A 16,313-nucleotide genomic window follows, 5' to 3' on the forward strand; every position below is an offset into this window, starting at 1 on the left:
AATATTTTTTATTAAATTATAATTTTTATTTTATACTCAGTTTATTTGTATTTTTTTATATATTTCTATCAGATATATTTATATATATATTTTTTTTTAATTTTTTTTTTTATTGCTTCGTAATACAACATTTTAAAACTAAGCTACAATCATGCTTTTAAAACTAGTATTTTTATTATAATACTAATAATAAAAATATATCTTAATATATATTTTTTTTACTTTTCATCATTTGCTTCCTAATAAATTTTTTTAAAAATAAGCTACAACCATGCTTTTAAAACTAAGCATTTAACAGAAAGCGTTCAAAACCAAGTGTCTAAAACTATGCTTTTAAACTAAAAAAAAAAAAAAAAAAAAAAAAAAAGCTAAAATGATGCTTAAACTAAGCTAAGACTAAGCATTTAAAACTAAGCGTCTAAAACTATATGCTTTTAAAACTAATTTAATATTTTAAAACAAAACTTTTTTTGCTTTTTAGATGACAGGACAGTGGAGACTGACAGGAAAGTGTTGGGTCAAGAGGGGGATGTGGGATCGGCAAAGGTCCCTTGGTGGAGATTCGAACCCAGGTCGGCCGCAAGCGCAGTAGCTCTATTTGTCAGTGCGCTAACCACTAGGCCATAGGCTCTGACATGCTCTGATTCTTCTGCTCTTTTTCAGACGGGGCTGTAAGAACGTGGACAGGCTCTAGTTCTGCTGTAGTTCTGGCTTACTTGAGAGGCCTGAGTTTCCCGTCAGCATGTGTCAATCCAATCTGCTTTTTCACTGGATGCTGTATGTCCAACCCTGGCAAAGAAAAAGGCAGAGCATTCTTCACACTGACTGTCTTTTACTCAAGTCTTTTTCCTGTCATCATTTATTATAGTACAACAAGATTGCTCAAATTAACTCACTTCACTAATCATATTTGAAATGTATATTATATATTGAAGATGACAAATGTCTCACCTCTGAAACCAATGACGTTTCAATCCTCTGACTCTCTTCATTTTAGATCCACTGTTTCAAACCAGTCATGCTGCAAGATGTCTTCGATGACCGGCCGTTCAGTTAGATCACGGGTTAGACACTGAAGAATCAGATCACGGCATTCTGTTTTCAGGAGAGAGCCGCTTAGTCATGATCATGTGACACTAATGTTGGCATGTATGAAAACAGCTTTGTGTTGTACTATGCTCTCCACCAGTGTTTGTTCATTCTGTGCAAAGGCTGTATGTGTGCATCAATGCTATTCTCTCACCTTCAGATAAATCTGGGTTGACAAATCTGACGTCGGCTTCCATGACTTGGTTTCTGTCACGAAATGGAGGACACCTGTTCATCATCTCATACAGCAAGACTCCAAGAGCCCAGACGTTTGTTTGGACGCAGTAGAATTTGCCATAGATGAAGAGCTCAGGTGGAATGTAACCGTTTATTCCTGTGAGCAAGACATTTTCAGCATTTAGCAATACTTTAAAACATCTCATGATCAATAAATCACTACATGCTGGTTTCCACTCTCTGTTACACTAAATGCCAACTCACCTCTGTATTTCGTGCAGTTGTAGCCTGTCCTGTCAAGTAGATGACCGCAGCCAAAGTCGATCAACTTGAGCTCCAAGGTGTGTTTTCTCAACAGGATATTCTCTGGATGAATATCGTTATGAAAAACACCATGTTCAACGCAGTGCTGGACCGCTTGCACAGCCTGACGCATGATGACCCGCGCTGTTGTCTCACTCATTGGAGGATTGTTGTTGATGAAGTCCAGCAAGCTCTCGCAGGGATCTGGAAACTCCATGATGAGTGTGAATTTTCGGGGATGCTCAAACCACTCGTAGAGCTGGATGGAGTGAGGGCTTACGGGCTCTTCCTTCATCATTAGAAGCAGTGCAACTTCTGTAATGAGAGGTTTCGGATACCCAGGCTAGAGAAAAGATGCCACAAAAGGTTAGTTTGGTAAAACATGTATCATTTTAAATGTTAAGAGTCATAAGTTTTTGCGGCTTAATCTACAATAATCAGCTCTTAAACCACTAAACACATATTATGTTTTGCCAACTTACAATTTGAAGATACTGATCCTGTGGAGTCTTGCGAATACGTTTGATGGCAACCTGCAAAAACACAGATGAGCATATTGAACACCTGACCTTACCTTGACCACGAAGAATTGAGTATTTAAGTATTAAACTATATGTAGCTGCTTTAAAAACACAGTGGATACAGATTTTAATGTACAGAAAGAGCAAAATGTTTGTCTACCTTCTTGCCATCAGAAATTCGGATGCCCTCATAGACCTTGCCATAGCCTCCTCGTCCAATAATCTTTTTCACTCTATAGCGAGAGCGAATGGATTCTGAAAGAAACACACAAAAACATGAGAACATATAAGCATGCGAGACCCTTTGAAGTGGCATAAAATGCTTAAAGCAGTTTAACAAATTCTTCTGTTTTCGTCTTCAAGATTTGTAATAACTTACAAAGTAATTTGCATAAACACTTTATATTCAACAAACTGCATTTTAGTTAATTCCTAAGACACAGTTTTAATTTATACAACTGGTGCCTTGTGACAATAAACCATATTAATATAGACAAAATCAGACATGTTCATGAGACAGTAGTTTCAAGCTAGCTGTAAACCAACTTAATTTTAAGTATATTTATATAAACATAATTAAAAACAATTTTTTGCTTTAATCAAATTGATCTTGTTATAATGATCACAGACTTACCATTAGGTGGGATGAAGTCTAAGGACTCTGGGGCAGGTGACGGCTCAGGATCATCCAGCTCTGGCTGAGGAGGCACAATAGGCTCCACTTTATTCTTGGAGCGGAAAGGACGCTTGACAGCCTTCCACACTCTCCTGAAGAAAGAGCGGACTCCTTTCCTTTTCTTAGGCTCTTCTGTGGCCTTTTGTGGAACTAAAATCAACCAATTTGAAAACACAACTATTAGAGATATTCTCTGACATTGGATTAAATAATTAGTTGACAGTTTACTGTTATACCTACATGAATGTCACTGTTTGTAATGCATTTTTTTTTTCTCACCTGAAGCCTCCAATCGCAGCCTCTCCATACTGTCCTTAGAGATGACGTTGGGTGTAGAGTCATCTACGTTGGACAGTGCCTTTAGTCTCAGGCAAGCTGAAGCCCCCACTGACTCAACAGGAAGTTCACCTGGAAGTACAAAGCTACTCTCCTCTTGGTAGCTATCAGAACTGGAGAGATGGTCATCGTTCCACACGTCCAGGATGTCCACAGTTCCTCTCTTAATGATGCTCGTGCCTACGCTAAAGCACAGCATATCCTGGCTGCTGAGGCTCAACAGTTCCAGGCTCTCCACACTCTCTTTAGAGATGGACAAATTGACATCTGGTGTAGAGATGTCCAGCTCTGGTTGAGACTCCACTGTGTCCTGGGAGCAGCAGAAGGGGAGCTTCGCAGCCGTACATATTTTCCTGAAGAAGGAGGGCATGGTTTTCTTCTTCCTCCAGCTTGTATGTTGTTCTTAAAGTAGGAAACACAATTACTAAAAAAATACTATGAGCGACAAATATGACCCAAGGTTATTATCATGAAGTCAAACTTGAACATTTTATTTGCCTTGAAACCTAACTGTATATATAGTACTATTAAAATACACGGTAATTAGCATAACTTTTTATTGACATTTTCCAAACAGATAGGCCTACATTAGTCAATGTATAATATTTACTACATTTTAAAATTGACCAAAGCATGAGTTGACCACTACCAGCAGACATCGAATGCTACGTTCTCTAATGCTAAAGCAAATATAACAGGAACACAACAGATATATAACTCCTAGCCCCACTCTAAACCATCTATTTTATCTTGTTTTCCTGAATTTGTGAGGTCTGTGTCAATCACAGTTGAAGTTTCAAACATAATTTCAATCTCACCTTTCGAGCTCTTCTCCACAGAAGCCTCTGTGACACTTTGGAGGCTCAAATGGCTCTCTGCACCCTCCTCAGAGATGGACGATAGTCTTAAAGACATAATATCGGGTGCAGATTTATCAAATTGGCACAGGGTGTTTCTCTGTGTGCAGTTCAGCTCGCTGTGTAGACTCTGTACGGTCCGGAGACTACGTTCAGACTCTTCTTCACAACTGTGCTTTCAGAAATGAAGATTGTCAGCAGATGATTTCACTCGTGAAATCCGTCTTTTGACTAAACATTCAACTTTCACATAACAACATAAACAACTTTCATAAGATATTCAATAGCGTATTCAAGATTTGCGTTTGTCAACAGAATTTCTGCGGTCTCCAGGTGATGTTTGTAAACAGTACAGAACTGTTTACTTTTAAAAGGCAAGTCTCGCGATACGTGAATGGCCAAATGAATGCTCGAGACTGGCACCGCATTTAATAACTGATGTGACTCTAAAACTGTGGAGTCGTTAATGTATGAAATATAACCCGACATCTATCCCCTATTCACACGAATATCACAGTGAGAGTGACTTAAATAAAATAAATTAAATATATAAAACGGCCACGTCAATAGTGGTGGACAGTAACTTAAGTACATTTTTCAAGTATCTGTACTTTACTGGTTTTATTTTGAGTAACTTTTACTTTTAGTTCACTACATTTCATAAAACATACCGTTACTCCTCATAAAGCGCGTGCTCCGAGACGCAGAAGCGGTGTCTGAATTATGAACAAAATGATTATTTTCAATGAACCTGTTAAATCGGTTCGCAAATCCCACCAAACGATTCATTCACGAATTGGACTGATCCGATCGCAGCTGTTCTCGAGTCGATAACTCACTGATTCAAATGAGCCGTTTAGAGCGAGTCTCAACTGAATTCACTCGTGAGAACCGGGAGATCTTGTGAGCGCGCGCGACCGATACTGCGAAAAGTAAGTAACTAATGTCGAGTTTTAGGATTATTGAAACTGGAAATCATGTTTAGGTCAAAAATGTCAGTTGTTTGTGAACTAAATGTGATTTAAACGGTTATCTATTTAAGCCTACTGAAAGCTTGAATGCAGGTTATCAACACCAGTGTGTTTTAGGTCAAAAAACGAAACATTATAATGACAGATTAAATAAAATAACTCATGCACGTATATATTCCCTGCTTCTGTAACGTTAGCAGTTTTATTAAAATGCCCTTGTCTGGTTTTATGTTGTTTATCAACGGTATACATTTTTATATTTTGCTACATGGAAGGTTATTGAACTTGTAATTACAAACTCAAAAATATGAAACACTATAATGGTTTCAATCAAATCTTTTTTAATTAGTTTTTCTCCAAACAGTAAAACAGTTTCAAACCTGTAATATGAGGTAGGCCTAAAGTGTTATATTATGTAAAATTAAATAAAATACTGTATAGTACATAGGAGATACAGCAGATTACACAGAAAAATAAGTTAATTAATACAAACTTAAATATGTTACACTGTATATGATGCACTGTAAGCTTTACAAAGTAAACTTTTAAAGCCTCAACCATCAACCTGTTGACCATTTCTGGCTTCAGTCCTGTCCTGCTAAATGTGATGACATTGCCCCAAGTGCTGAATGTCCTCTCAGAGAGCAAACTTGTGGCAGGGATGCATAAGTACTTTACCAGACAACTCACACATGGGAAATTAGATCCATGAAATCGCCACCACTCCAAACGATCAGTCTCACTGTCTGGTGCCATTACCAGAATGCAGCTGTTCAGCTTTTGCTCAATGATCTGCTTCTGTGAACGTGAGGAAGATGCACTGCTGGTCTTCTTGAAGGAGCTACCAAGGCTCTTCTTGAGTTTCTTGGCTGATGGTAGTGGAGTAGTGACTGCTTCTCTCTCTCTTTCAGGTTGATCCTCTGCAAGAGACGATTCTACCAGCGCAGCTCTTACCTTAATGTCCTCCAGCTTCTCAGTGGACATGTACATGGTCTTGAATATTGGGTCCAGAAAGGCAGTCATGGTGAGTAGCTCATCTCTTTCAGGATCAGTATACTTGTCATTAAAGTAGTTGAGAACCTTAGTCTTGATCTCCCAGGTGGAAAAAAATATACTTAAATGCAATGAAAATACACTTAAATACCCGCAAATACATTTTAGGTACATTGTTATTTTTTTGTGTTAAATAAAAGTGTGATGGTTATAAACTATAAATATACTAATTAAAAGTATGTTTATACTTCAGTAGGACTTTAGTACACTTGAAAAAAAGTATACTAAATACCAGTTACACTTAAAGGTTGTATCAGCGATTTCTAGCCTAAAACATAAAGTTCTAGCCTAAAACATAAAGCTGCCTGCCCCATAAATTGTCTGTGAAAAAACCGCGTCTCTCTGGTCAGCCTAGGGTCCGAGATATGCCAAAAAAACAATCGGCGCTATCAACACACCACAGATAACCAAACAGTGTTCCAACCAATCAGCGTCAGGGGTTTGGTGTTGTGGACTTTCCTACTGGTGCAGGGATGTGAGGGAGGCGGAGCGAAAGTCCACAACACCAAATCCCTGACGCTGATTGGTTGGAACACTGTTTGTTTTTGTGTGGAAAGGTTGGTAGTGCCGATTGTTTTTTTGGCATATCTCGGACCCTAGGCTGACCAGAGAGACGCGGTTTTTTCACAGACAATTTATGGGGCAGGCAGCGAGCGGATCCTGAAGAAAGGTAAGCTGAAATTGACACTTATGTTTTAGGCTAGAAATCGCTGATACAACCTTTAAATACATTTTTAGTGTACTAAAATAAAGTATACTACAGAAAAAAAAAACATACAAAAGACTTTTTATAAGTCTTTAAACATTAGTTGATTTTCAGTTATGATCCTAGAGTTTGGATATTAGGGGATACTGAGTCATTAGATTTGTCTCATCATAAAAAATATTTCATACTTACAGCTGAGAAAAAAATTTATATTAGTGGGTCATTGACGTATAAGGATTTTCAACAAGCAAATTTTAAGATGCAAAAACTAATAATATATTTTGTAGTTGTTCAAACAACAAGAATGTTAAGAATGTTAAATTCATATTACAATTTTAAATTAAGTGATTTTATTGTTTTTTTCAGCTCGATGAACTGGCCGCAGCCTTAAAAAATGTCATGTGGTGCGACCATGATTTATATTAAAATTAATTAATTCCCTTAAAGGAGAAGTCCTGTGATTTTGACCTAAAGTGTATTGAATCATGACCCCGAGTGTGAACGTACCTTGCATATCTCATCTCGGTTTTTGTCCAGCAGTCCGAAATCTGGGGTCAGTTAGCCGATGCTCACAACAGGTTGTCAATGAGAGTCAATGGGGCATCGAAGTAGCCATGTAAATAAATCACTGTTTTACGCCATTTACGAGGCACAAAGTAGCTCCACACTTCATTGGTAGACTTCCAAGGGCCCTGACATTTAAAACGAGACATTGAGCGCGTTTACATGGACCCTCTTAATGCGATTATGATGAGATTTTGGCAATATTGCGATTAAACTTTTCCTCATGTAAACGCAGTACTTCGATTATAATAATGCGATTAAGCTCATAATCGCAGCAAGCATAATCGGATTAATATAGGTGGCGCACGACGATTTTAATCGAAATATACAGGCATGTAAACACCTTAATCGCAGTATTGCTGCTTTGACCAGAGTGCGCATGTGCTCGTGACTTTACACGAAGACATGCCACGTACCTGCAGACAGGGACAGCGCTACACAGGGGCTAGGGGGGCTAGCCAAGCAGCTGAGATAGAAGAGTGCTGTCCCGTGCTGTTTGCACATAGGTCATCTGTCGCAATAATCTGCAACATGCGTCATGTGAGCGCAGTTTAGGCTACATTTAATTCATTAAAACATCACTAAGATTGATATGATGTGGTGTTAATTCGTTTAATGTTTAATTTAAATGTAAAGTATGCACAGTTCTGATTACGCATTTATATGAATTGTGTTAACGTTGAGCGCGCAATCCAGACTCAGGGAGCGCATGGTGCTGTCCAGTTTTGGAGTCTTTCCTTTCCTTTCCTTTCCTTTCCTTTCCTTTCCTTTCCTTTCCTTTGTCTTTTTCCTTATGCGAAGGTTTTTTCGTTTTCTTGTGTAGAGCCCTAAATGGCTGACATCTTATTAGAATTCTTGGTAAGAGTCTGGACTGACTCTGACCTGAGTCCGTCCTTTTTTTCCACTTCTCCCAAAACAGCTTATGCTACTTTTCAGCTATTGAAATAGTTCAGTTTTATATATAGGCCTAATAGCAATGTTATTATTTTTCGTTTAGGTTTTTTACGAATAGTTAATTTAGAAAAACATTTGGAGAATTTTTTTTCCCCCGTTAAATATTATTTTATTTTATTTTTTCAAAGACCTAGCGACCAGCGGCAGAACATGAGTTGTTATGCTTAATCAATTTAGCCTTCTTAAATCATGGCTACTTGCCTAAAATATAATCAATAAATATTAAACAGTTCAAGCATATTTAAATGTTAGTTTAAACATTAAACCTATAGATGTGCGCTGTTAGACTCATATCCTATCGTTTGTGCGGAGAGTGGAGACTACCGCGCGCTTTACAGGACATGTTGTATTGCAAACATCTTAAAATACGCCGACTTTTTTGCTCGTAAAGGTAAGAATAATACATTATTCGTAACTGTAAAGGGTCTACGTTTATTTGTGTGCACTCACAAACAATATCAACTTAATGTTGTGCTTTTACTATAAAGAAAACGAAGAGGATGGGCTCTATTGGTCAGGAACAGGATCGAGCTTCACATGAACCTACACTCAGCGAATAGCCTACGTGCATTAGAGACAAGATAAATATAATGCTTTGAATAACTACTTTAAAACGAGATCATTTGAATCGAAAACAAAAACTCTTTTATTATGCAATCTGTAACGGATGCATTTCTAAAGGCGCGGAAATGTACGGAATCAGGATCATCAACTTAATCTTTGCGACACTGACTCAGCAGTTTATTAATAATTCAATCTCCTTATTTCATCTCTACACATTAATGGTAATTACTTTTACCGGTGCTTTGTGGCAATGTTTAGCCTTTTATGTGCGCTTGATATCGGATTTGCGGAACTCTTGAAAATGCTCTGAAGGCGCGCTCGTTGCTGCCCGTCGGACTCGGGCTGAAATGCAGGGCTCTGGTCACTTGTATTAAGTTTGTCTCTATTTTGATGAATAAGCCTATTATTTTGTGTCAGATTTAAAATATAATTTAATATAATTTTTAAATATAATTTTAAATATAATTTAAAACTGTACTTTTGTTCAATGTGGTGTGTAAAACACAATTTCTTCATTAAGTAACTTTGACGTCATGAATACTGATTATTACTTAGCACCCCCACATATTGGTCTAGCCCCCCGTTAGAGAAAATATTCTGGCGCCTGCCTGCAGATTAGAAACGATGGAGGCAAAGAAGGCAACACACTTTTGGCGGAGTTTATGTTGCGGACATTGCCCGACATGAACATGATGCAATTCACTGATGGACAATAGGAATAATAAGAATAATGGAAATTCCATGTAAACCGGAGTGAAGAGCTTTGCTCTTGACATGTAAACATCATAATGCGATTAAGTCTTTACTCTGACTATTGGAAATAATCGCGTTATTCGTGCGCATGTAATTGTAGTCATTGAGAACTCAGAAAAAGCACCGGTAGTTTATTTCCGTTCCTTAAGTTCCTTCCTGCTCGACACTCGACTTATCGTGACTAAATTAAAAGTTGGCGGCGACCACTTATATTCAAAGGACCTGGCGATCACGATTTCTGGGGCCTCATTTATAAAACTTTCTTACGCACTGATTTGATCTTAGAGTGTTCATACGATCAAATCCACGTCAAAGTACAGATTTATAAAAACCGTCTTTGACGTGGAAAAGTACTTATCTCCACGTCAGATTCCAGCTTGGCGTACGACCGTTTCCTTGTGGTAATGCCTGGTATTGCAGATAGATCAGCCTCACTATAATTTGATTTCTTGCGCTCCTTTTTACTTGCCATTGTCACAGAGTTTTTGCTTTAGGAATGAGCTCATTTTATATGTTAATTAATTAAGCAGGGGCGTTTCGACGGCGGAACATTCAGCTGCACACAATTCCACGATCATTTGTGATTTATAACCGAATGACTGGCGTATGCATGGATTTCGTGGTACGTTCGTTTTCTCTGAATCGCTCTTACGATCAAATCAGAAAAGTTCTTAGATAAAATCAAGGATGGTTTCTACGCAAGTCTTTATAAATGAGGCCCTTGATTTTATATAAATGCTTTAATGTGAGTTTTTTTATATTTAGGTTTAATTGTTTCATGTATGTGTTTTCTGAAGCAAAACCAAAGAAATGCAGCAGAATTGTGGTGTGTAACACAATCGTTCTGCGCTGGAAAAACTGTTCACAGGTGCCGGAAGTTAATCGACTCTGTGCAACACAGAAGTGAAGCAGGTCTGGTCATGCATCTAAATATAAGTTCAGTGATTCACAAGAAAGCTAAATCTACAAGATTTGTTCAGTTTATTCAGTAAATGTTTGACTTTGTAAAGTAAAATGCAGACACTGCTATTTTTTGAACAGCGTAATATATTTATTTTTCTTCATTTTCAGTAAAATAATAACAAATTAGATACATTTTTCTTCATGGTTTGATTTATAATAGAATTTGCATGTTTTTTTTCTAAACTGTCTGCTCCACCATGGCCTCCTGAACTGTCCACTCTGCCATGGCTCACCAAGTTCCCCAATCTGCCATGGCCTCCTGAACTGTCTGCTCCGATATGGCTTCCTGAGCTCCATGATATGCATGACTTTCTGAGCTTCCTGATCAACAATGGCCCCTCCCCGGTTGATTGTTGAGACGCGAGACACACCTTCCGGGAGTTATGTCACATTTATGGACTTAGTTTAATTATCCTGTGTATTTAAGTTCCTGCTTGTCCCTTCCTTTTCGACGGGTCTAAAATGTCTTTACATTGTGTTCGATGTATGTTCCCCTGCTTGCCTGTCTGGATCACCCTTTGTTAAAAAAACTTTCGTTTAATTCCCATCTCATTGCATATACACAGTCATGAAGGTAAAAATGATATAAGGCTATAAGTTAAACAAAAAGAAGTGGACCACATGATGAGAACTGATAGGTTCTTAAAGTAATGTGTGTGACTTTGAAAGAGCAAAGAGTGAAGAGTTTTACCCACTGTGTGAGCAGTGTATGGTTAAAAAGTATATATATATAAGAATATATACATTCTTTCATGTATAATTAACAAGGAAATGATTGAAGGCCAACTGCTGAATATTGTTTATTGTAGCAAATGAATTAGAAAGGAAACATATATCTACTGTTACATACAGGCTACTGGAGGCACAACTGAGAGTGAACTGTGGAGATAAAAAAAAAAAAAAACTTCTATAATATTTCCATGCCTCTCCTGATAAAGTCCATTAATTTAAACAGATATTACAACATTAAATTGAGATCAACTAAACAAAAAGCTAAAATACACTTAAAATCAATGCGAACAAGTCATTTTGTGAGTTGATGTCAATTCATTTATAATCTTCCAGTTGCTTTGCTTTTCCCAGCAAGGTGAAAGTTTGACTAATATTTTGATTCAGAGAATTGAGTAATTGTCTCTACATGGTCAAAATTTGAGGGAATCCACTGTAATCACTCAATATTTGAAACTACAGTAAAGCAGATGGTCAGGTATGGCCTCAGAAGTACAAAAACTAAATAAAAAAAAGAAAGAAAAACCCCATGGAATAGCATAAAACTGAAGGATGCATGAAGGTGATCAGATGTAGCCCGCATTCAGCTCCGGTGTGAACAGCCTTGATTTCACACAGCTTTTTTCTCGTTACACTCTCGTTATTTCAAAATAAATGATAGATGATTGTAGAAATCACTCTTTCTAAACCTCTTCTTGCATTGAAGAAAACGGCAGTTTCTTCCTAGAATGGGTTTGCAAATGACGTTTCATGTTGCTTTGACATGTGAAACTCTTCTCACACTGAAGACACTTGTATGGTTTCTCTCCAGTGTGAACTCTCATGTGAATCTTAAGGGTTACTTTATGCGTGAAACTCTTTCCACACTGAGAGCAGGTGAAAGGTTTCTCTCCAGTGTGAATGCTCAAGTGAATGTTAAGACTTGCTTTATATGTGAAAGTCTTTCCACACTGAGGGCAAGTAAAAGGTTTCTCTCCAGTGTGAATTTTCATGTGGACAGTAAGGTTATTTTTATGCGTAAAACTCTTTCCGCACTGAGGACATATGAACGGCTTCTTTTCGGTGTGAATTTTCATGTGAGTCTTAAGAACTCCTTTTTGTGAGAAACTCTTCCCACACTGTTTGCAGGAGTAAGGTTTCTCTCCGGTGTGAATTCTCATGTGGATATTAAGGTATTGTTTCCGTGTAAAACTATTCCCACACAGTTTACAGATGAAAGGCTTCTCTCCAGTGTGAGTTCTCATGTGGACAGTAAGGTTATGTTTATGCGTAAAACTATTCCCACACTGTTGGCAGCTGTAAGGTCTCTCTCCAGTGTGAATTCTCATGTTAGAAATAAGGTTTGTAGTTTGTGTTTTTTTATTTATTTCTAGTGATGAAGACTTTTTATTCTGTGAGCAACTAATTGATTTTTCTTCAGTTTTGAAATCATGTTTCTCATTTTGATCTTTCTCTTCTGTTTCATTGAGTTCTTGACTCTCCTCTTTCAGTGCCATCAGGTCTGAGGTGAAAAATGAAAAAAGTTAACAGCAGTTTAATGGCACAAAGCAACAGACATCAAAACATTTAGACTAGTGCTGGCAATCAATTAAAAACTATTTGGCAATAAACAATTTCACATTAATACTCCAAATTAAAAAATGTAAATGGAATGTAAAACAACATAAAGATTGTACATCTAAAATATGGGGCTTATTGGCATCTTCCCACCAAATGGCCAATTGTTAATGAAGACCAGTCTCATCGATACAAATACTGCTACTGATCTGTCTCTATTTAATGCATTTCCTTCCAATTTTAGCCATTAATTATAGCTATAATTAAAAACAATTAATTGTAACATAATATATTGTTGTGCTTTTATCATAACTACCATATAGTTATAAAAAACTTTAGCTCCTTTAAAAAAACACACAATCTGTCATATTTATCTTCACGCTAGAGAATTTAAAAGCAGCTTTTAAGTAAATCTTCTAATTAAACCCACAGAAGTTACGATGAGTGATTTTCGGTTTCTATTTTATTGTTTGGCTAAAGAGTTGGAGAGTAACAAAGTACATGTAACATCATTTCATATTTAAAATACAAAATGAATAACTATTATGGAACATGTTAAATGTTTCTGATGCAGAACAGTTATATCATGCATTCATCTAGACTGGACTATTGTAATGCATTACTAGGTGGCTGTCCTGCATCTTCAATTAACAAGCTGGTGTTTCTGAAATATGATTATTTATTGCTTGTTGTAATGAACATTCAGTGCCATTTACATTTTATATCACACTTTTGATGATAGCAGAAAAAATCACTTACAGTTAAAAAAAATGTCAAGTTAAAAACTGAAGTGTCATTGTCTGCTTCAAGCAAAATAAAGTGTTTCATCAGATACCGCTTTCATTGTTTTCTAATCAAAAGTAGATACTGTGTTTAATGTTACACAAATATTTTTTTTTTCCTGTAGAACTGGACATTTTAATAAGGATCAAATGAGTCAGTCCAGCTTTGAGAATGAAAACCAACCTGTTTGTTCCTCAGTATCTTCTTGTTTGACTCTGAATGTTTCTTCAATCTTCATGTCTTCACTTTCCTCTTTAATAAACACCATCTTTATAATATTGTGTCACGTGGATCTCTGTTGATTCTCCAGGAGTTTTTCTGTGTTTGAACACTTTGTCCTGTTTAAGATGAGAATAATTAATAGAAAGAAAAATCAATGCAAACTAAATCTCTATCTGCTTGTCAATCAGCTCCTAGTTCAGTAGTCAGTGCACTAGTAAGACATTCAGAGAGTTAACAGACATTTATAAAATATATACAAATTACACCAAAGGTTCATATTTTGATTACAATTTTAAGCTATCTTGATTTATATTTTATATTTGGTTTTTTAAGGTATTTTTATTTTAAATATATTACACTCTCATGAAATCATTCTCGGTTGTGATTCACTCGTTTGTGTTTGTTGTCGTCGTTTGTAGTCCGCGTGCAGCTGAATCGAATCACTGAATCATTTTACAAATGATTTGATTCAAATGATTCGGATTCTCAGTTTCTCTCATCACTTCTTATCATCACACGATTGATTCATGATATAAAGAGCGAACTGAGACGCACTTCTCTGTTACTAAAGGCTAACGCCAAGTATCTAAATCACTAAATAAAACATTGCAACGTTACATTTAACAATATTGCATTTATTTTACATAGCTTGAAAAAAAGCTTTAATTGATGTAACAGTTTGCATTATATAAAAACACAAAACTACAAACCTTTTTCAGATGAATCACAACAGATGAGGAGCACTGCGCGTCTGAAACACGTCACATCATCAGAGCAAAATAAAAGTCCCATTGCACTTCTCTCTAGAATCACAAACACATCATAGAAATGTTGTATATAGAATCGAGTGTCGTACCCTTATGATGATGCTTTTCCAAAGCTATTAACAAAGTAAATCTAGGAATACTTTTGTCTATTTATTGATTTTTTTTCATTTAATGTACATTTAATACACTATACTTTCTGTTATTAAACATTTCCATTACATTCACATAAAACTAATGCTGCTGTAACTGTTACAAAGAGGGCATGATGGCAAATTTGATCTATCACTTTTTTGACGATTGTAATCAATCTCTTGCTTTTTTGTTTGTTTTTGTATTTATTTCTCTTTTGGAAAGTCATTGAAACACTGTCAGGGATTTTATCTTTATTTTGCTATTGAGGCAAATGAGGACAAAAAAACATATTTGTGGCAGTTTCCATTTACCACTATAGAAGTTTACAAAACTATGACTATTTAATTTTTGGAGAACCCCATAAATGTAAAAAAGGATCTATATACAAAGTCACATTATAAAAAAAAGTTCATGTAAATTTCTGCATGAATTTTGGATAAAGAAAGACAGACAAGAGAGACGCATGTGTGAAAAGCCATGTGGTATTCATCATTTTTTTTTCATATAAAAACAGCTGAAATGTTATCATATTTATTAGCAACAGCACGTGAGTGTGATAATGTGATATCAGCCTTTGATCTCGTTTGAGATGTGCCTCGACTGAAATATAGGCAAGAGCAGGCGGCTGAAATGAGGAGAGGAGTGAAATAAACACAGTCAAGACGGACAGATCTGAGCTCTGGTTCATATTAGATCACCTGTAATAAATCAGATGGATTATCTGGATTATCTATTATTCTGTAAACAGCTGCATGCTTGTGATGGGCTGGTTATACCAGCGTTTCCCTACTCCAGTCCTCGACCCACCGCATATTTTGTATCTGGAGTTGAGAAACGCTGGGTTATACAGTAAGTTACTTGGATGTAATCTTCAGGTGTTTTGTAGAGAGAGAGTGTGTGGACGCTGTTACTGGGAGATTGAGTGGAGTGGGATGTTTGGTGTGGAGATATCAGTCTCATATAAGAGCATCAGCAGGAAAGGAAATGGTGATGAATGTGTGTTTGGACGTAATGATCAATCCTGGAGTTTGTTCTGCTCTCCCTCTAGATGCTCATTTGTTCATAATAACAGACGGAATGAACTGTCTGTAGTGTCCAGCCATAGAATAGGAGTGTATGTGGATGAGAGTGAACTCTGTCCTTCTCCAGCGTCTCTGACACAATGAGCCTCATCCACACAGAACACACCACATTCACTCAGACGCTCTATCCTGGGTTTATGCATTTATTTGATCTTCAGTGAAACTGTGTTGATGAATCAGAACAGATTCTAGATATTGCTGTGTATTTCTCTGTATGTCTGCACTTCAGTAGTATATTTGCTCTGTCTGTATTCTCTTCTGCATTGGAAACTGTCGCTAAAACAAATTCCTTACTTTGCAATGTAGCTCTTTCTGATCTTTGAAAAAAAAAAAAGATTCTACCCATAATAGTTTGAGCTGCATGATAAATGAGTGTTAATGATTTGTTATGGTCTTATTTTTAGTTTTGTATATTGAAGATCTTTTTTCTTTTCTAAGCTGTCACTTACTATTACTATTTAAGATAATATGTGAAATAGTTTTTTGTCAAAATTCATTGATTGGATATGAAAGTGTTGGGTTTGTTAGAGATAAGGAGGTAACAAAGAAATCTC

General features: G+C 36.6%; 1 protein-coding gene across 1 annotated transcript in view; it reads right to left on the minus strand.

The window, feature by feature from the left end:
• The window catches only part of LOC141332986 (uncharacterized), a 46,077-nt gene extending 33,533 nt beyond the window's left edge, over positions 1-12,544 (minus strand). The window contains exon 1 of the mRNA XM_073837941.1: positions 12,007-12,544. Coding sequence (XP_073694042.1) covers positions 12,007-12,544 — 538 coding nt within the window. The remainder of the gene's footprint in view (positions 1-12,006) is intronic.
• Positions 12,545-16,313: the final 3,769 nt, after the last annotated feature.

This window comes from Garra rufa, chromosome 4 (genome assembly GCF_049309525.1).
Source record: "Garra rufa chromosome 4, GarRuf1.0, whole genome shotgun sequence".
NCBI lineage: Eukaryota > Metazoa > Chordata > Actinopteri > Cypriniformes > Cyprinidae > Garra > Garra rufa.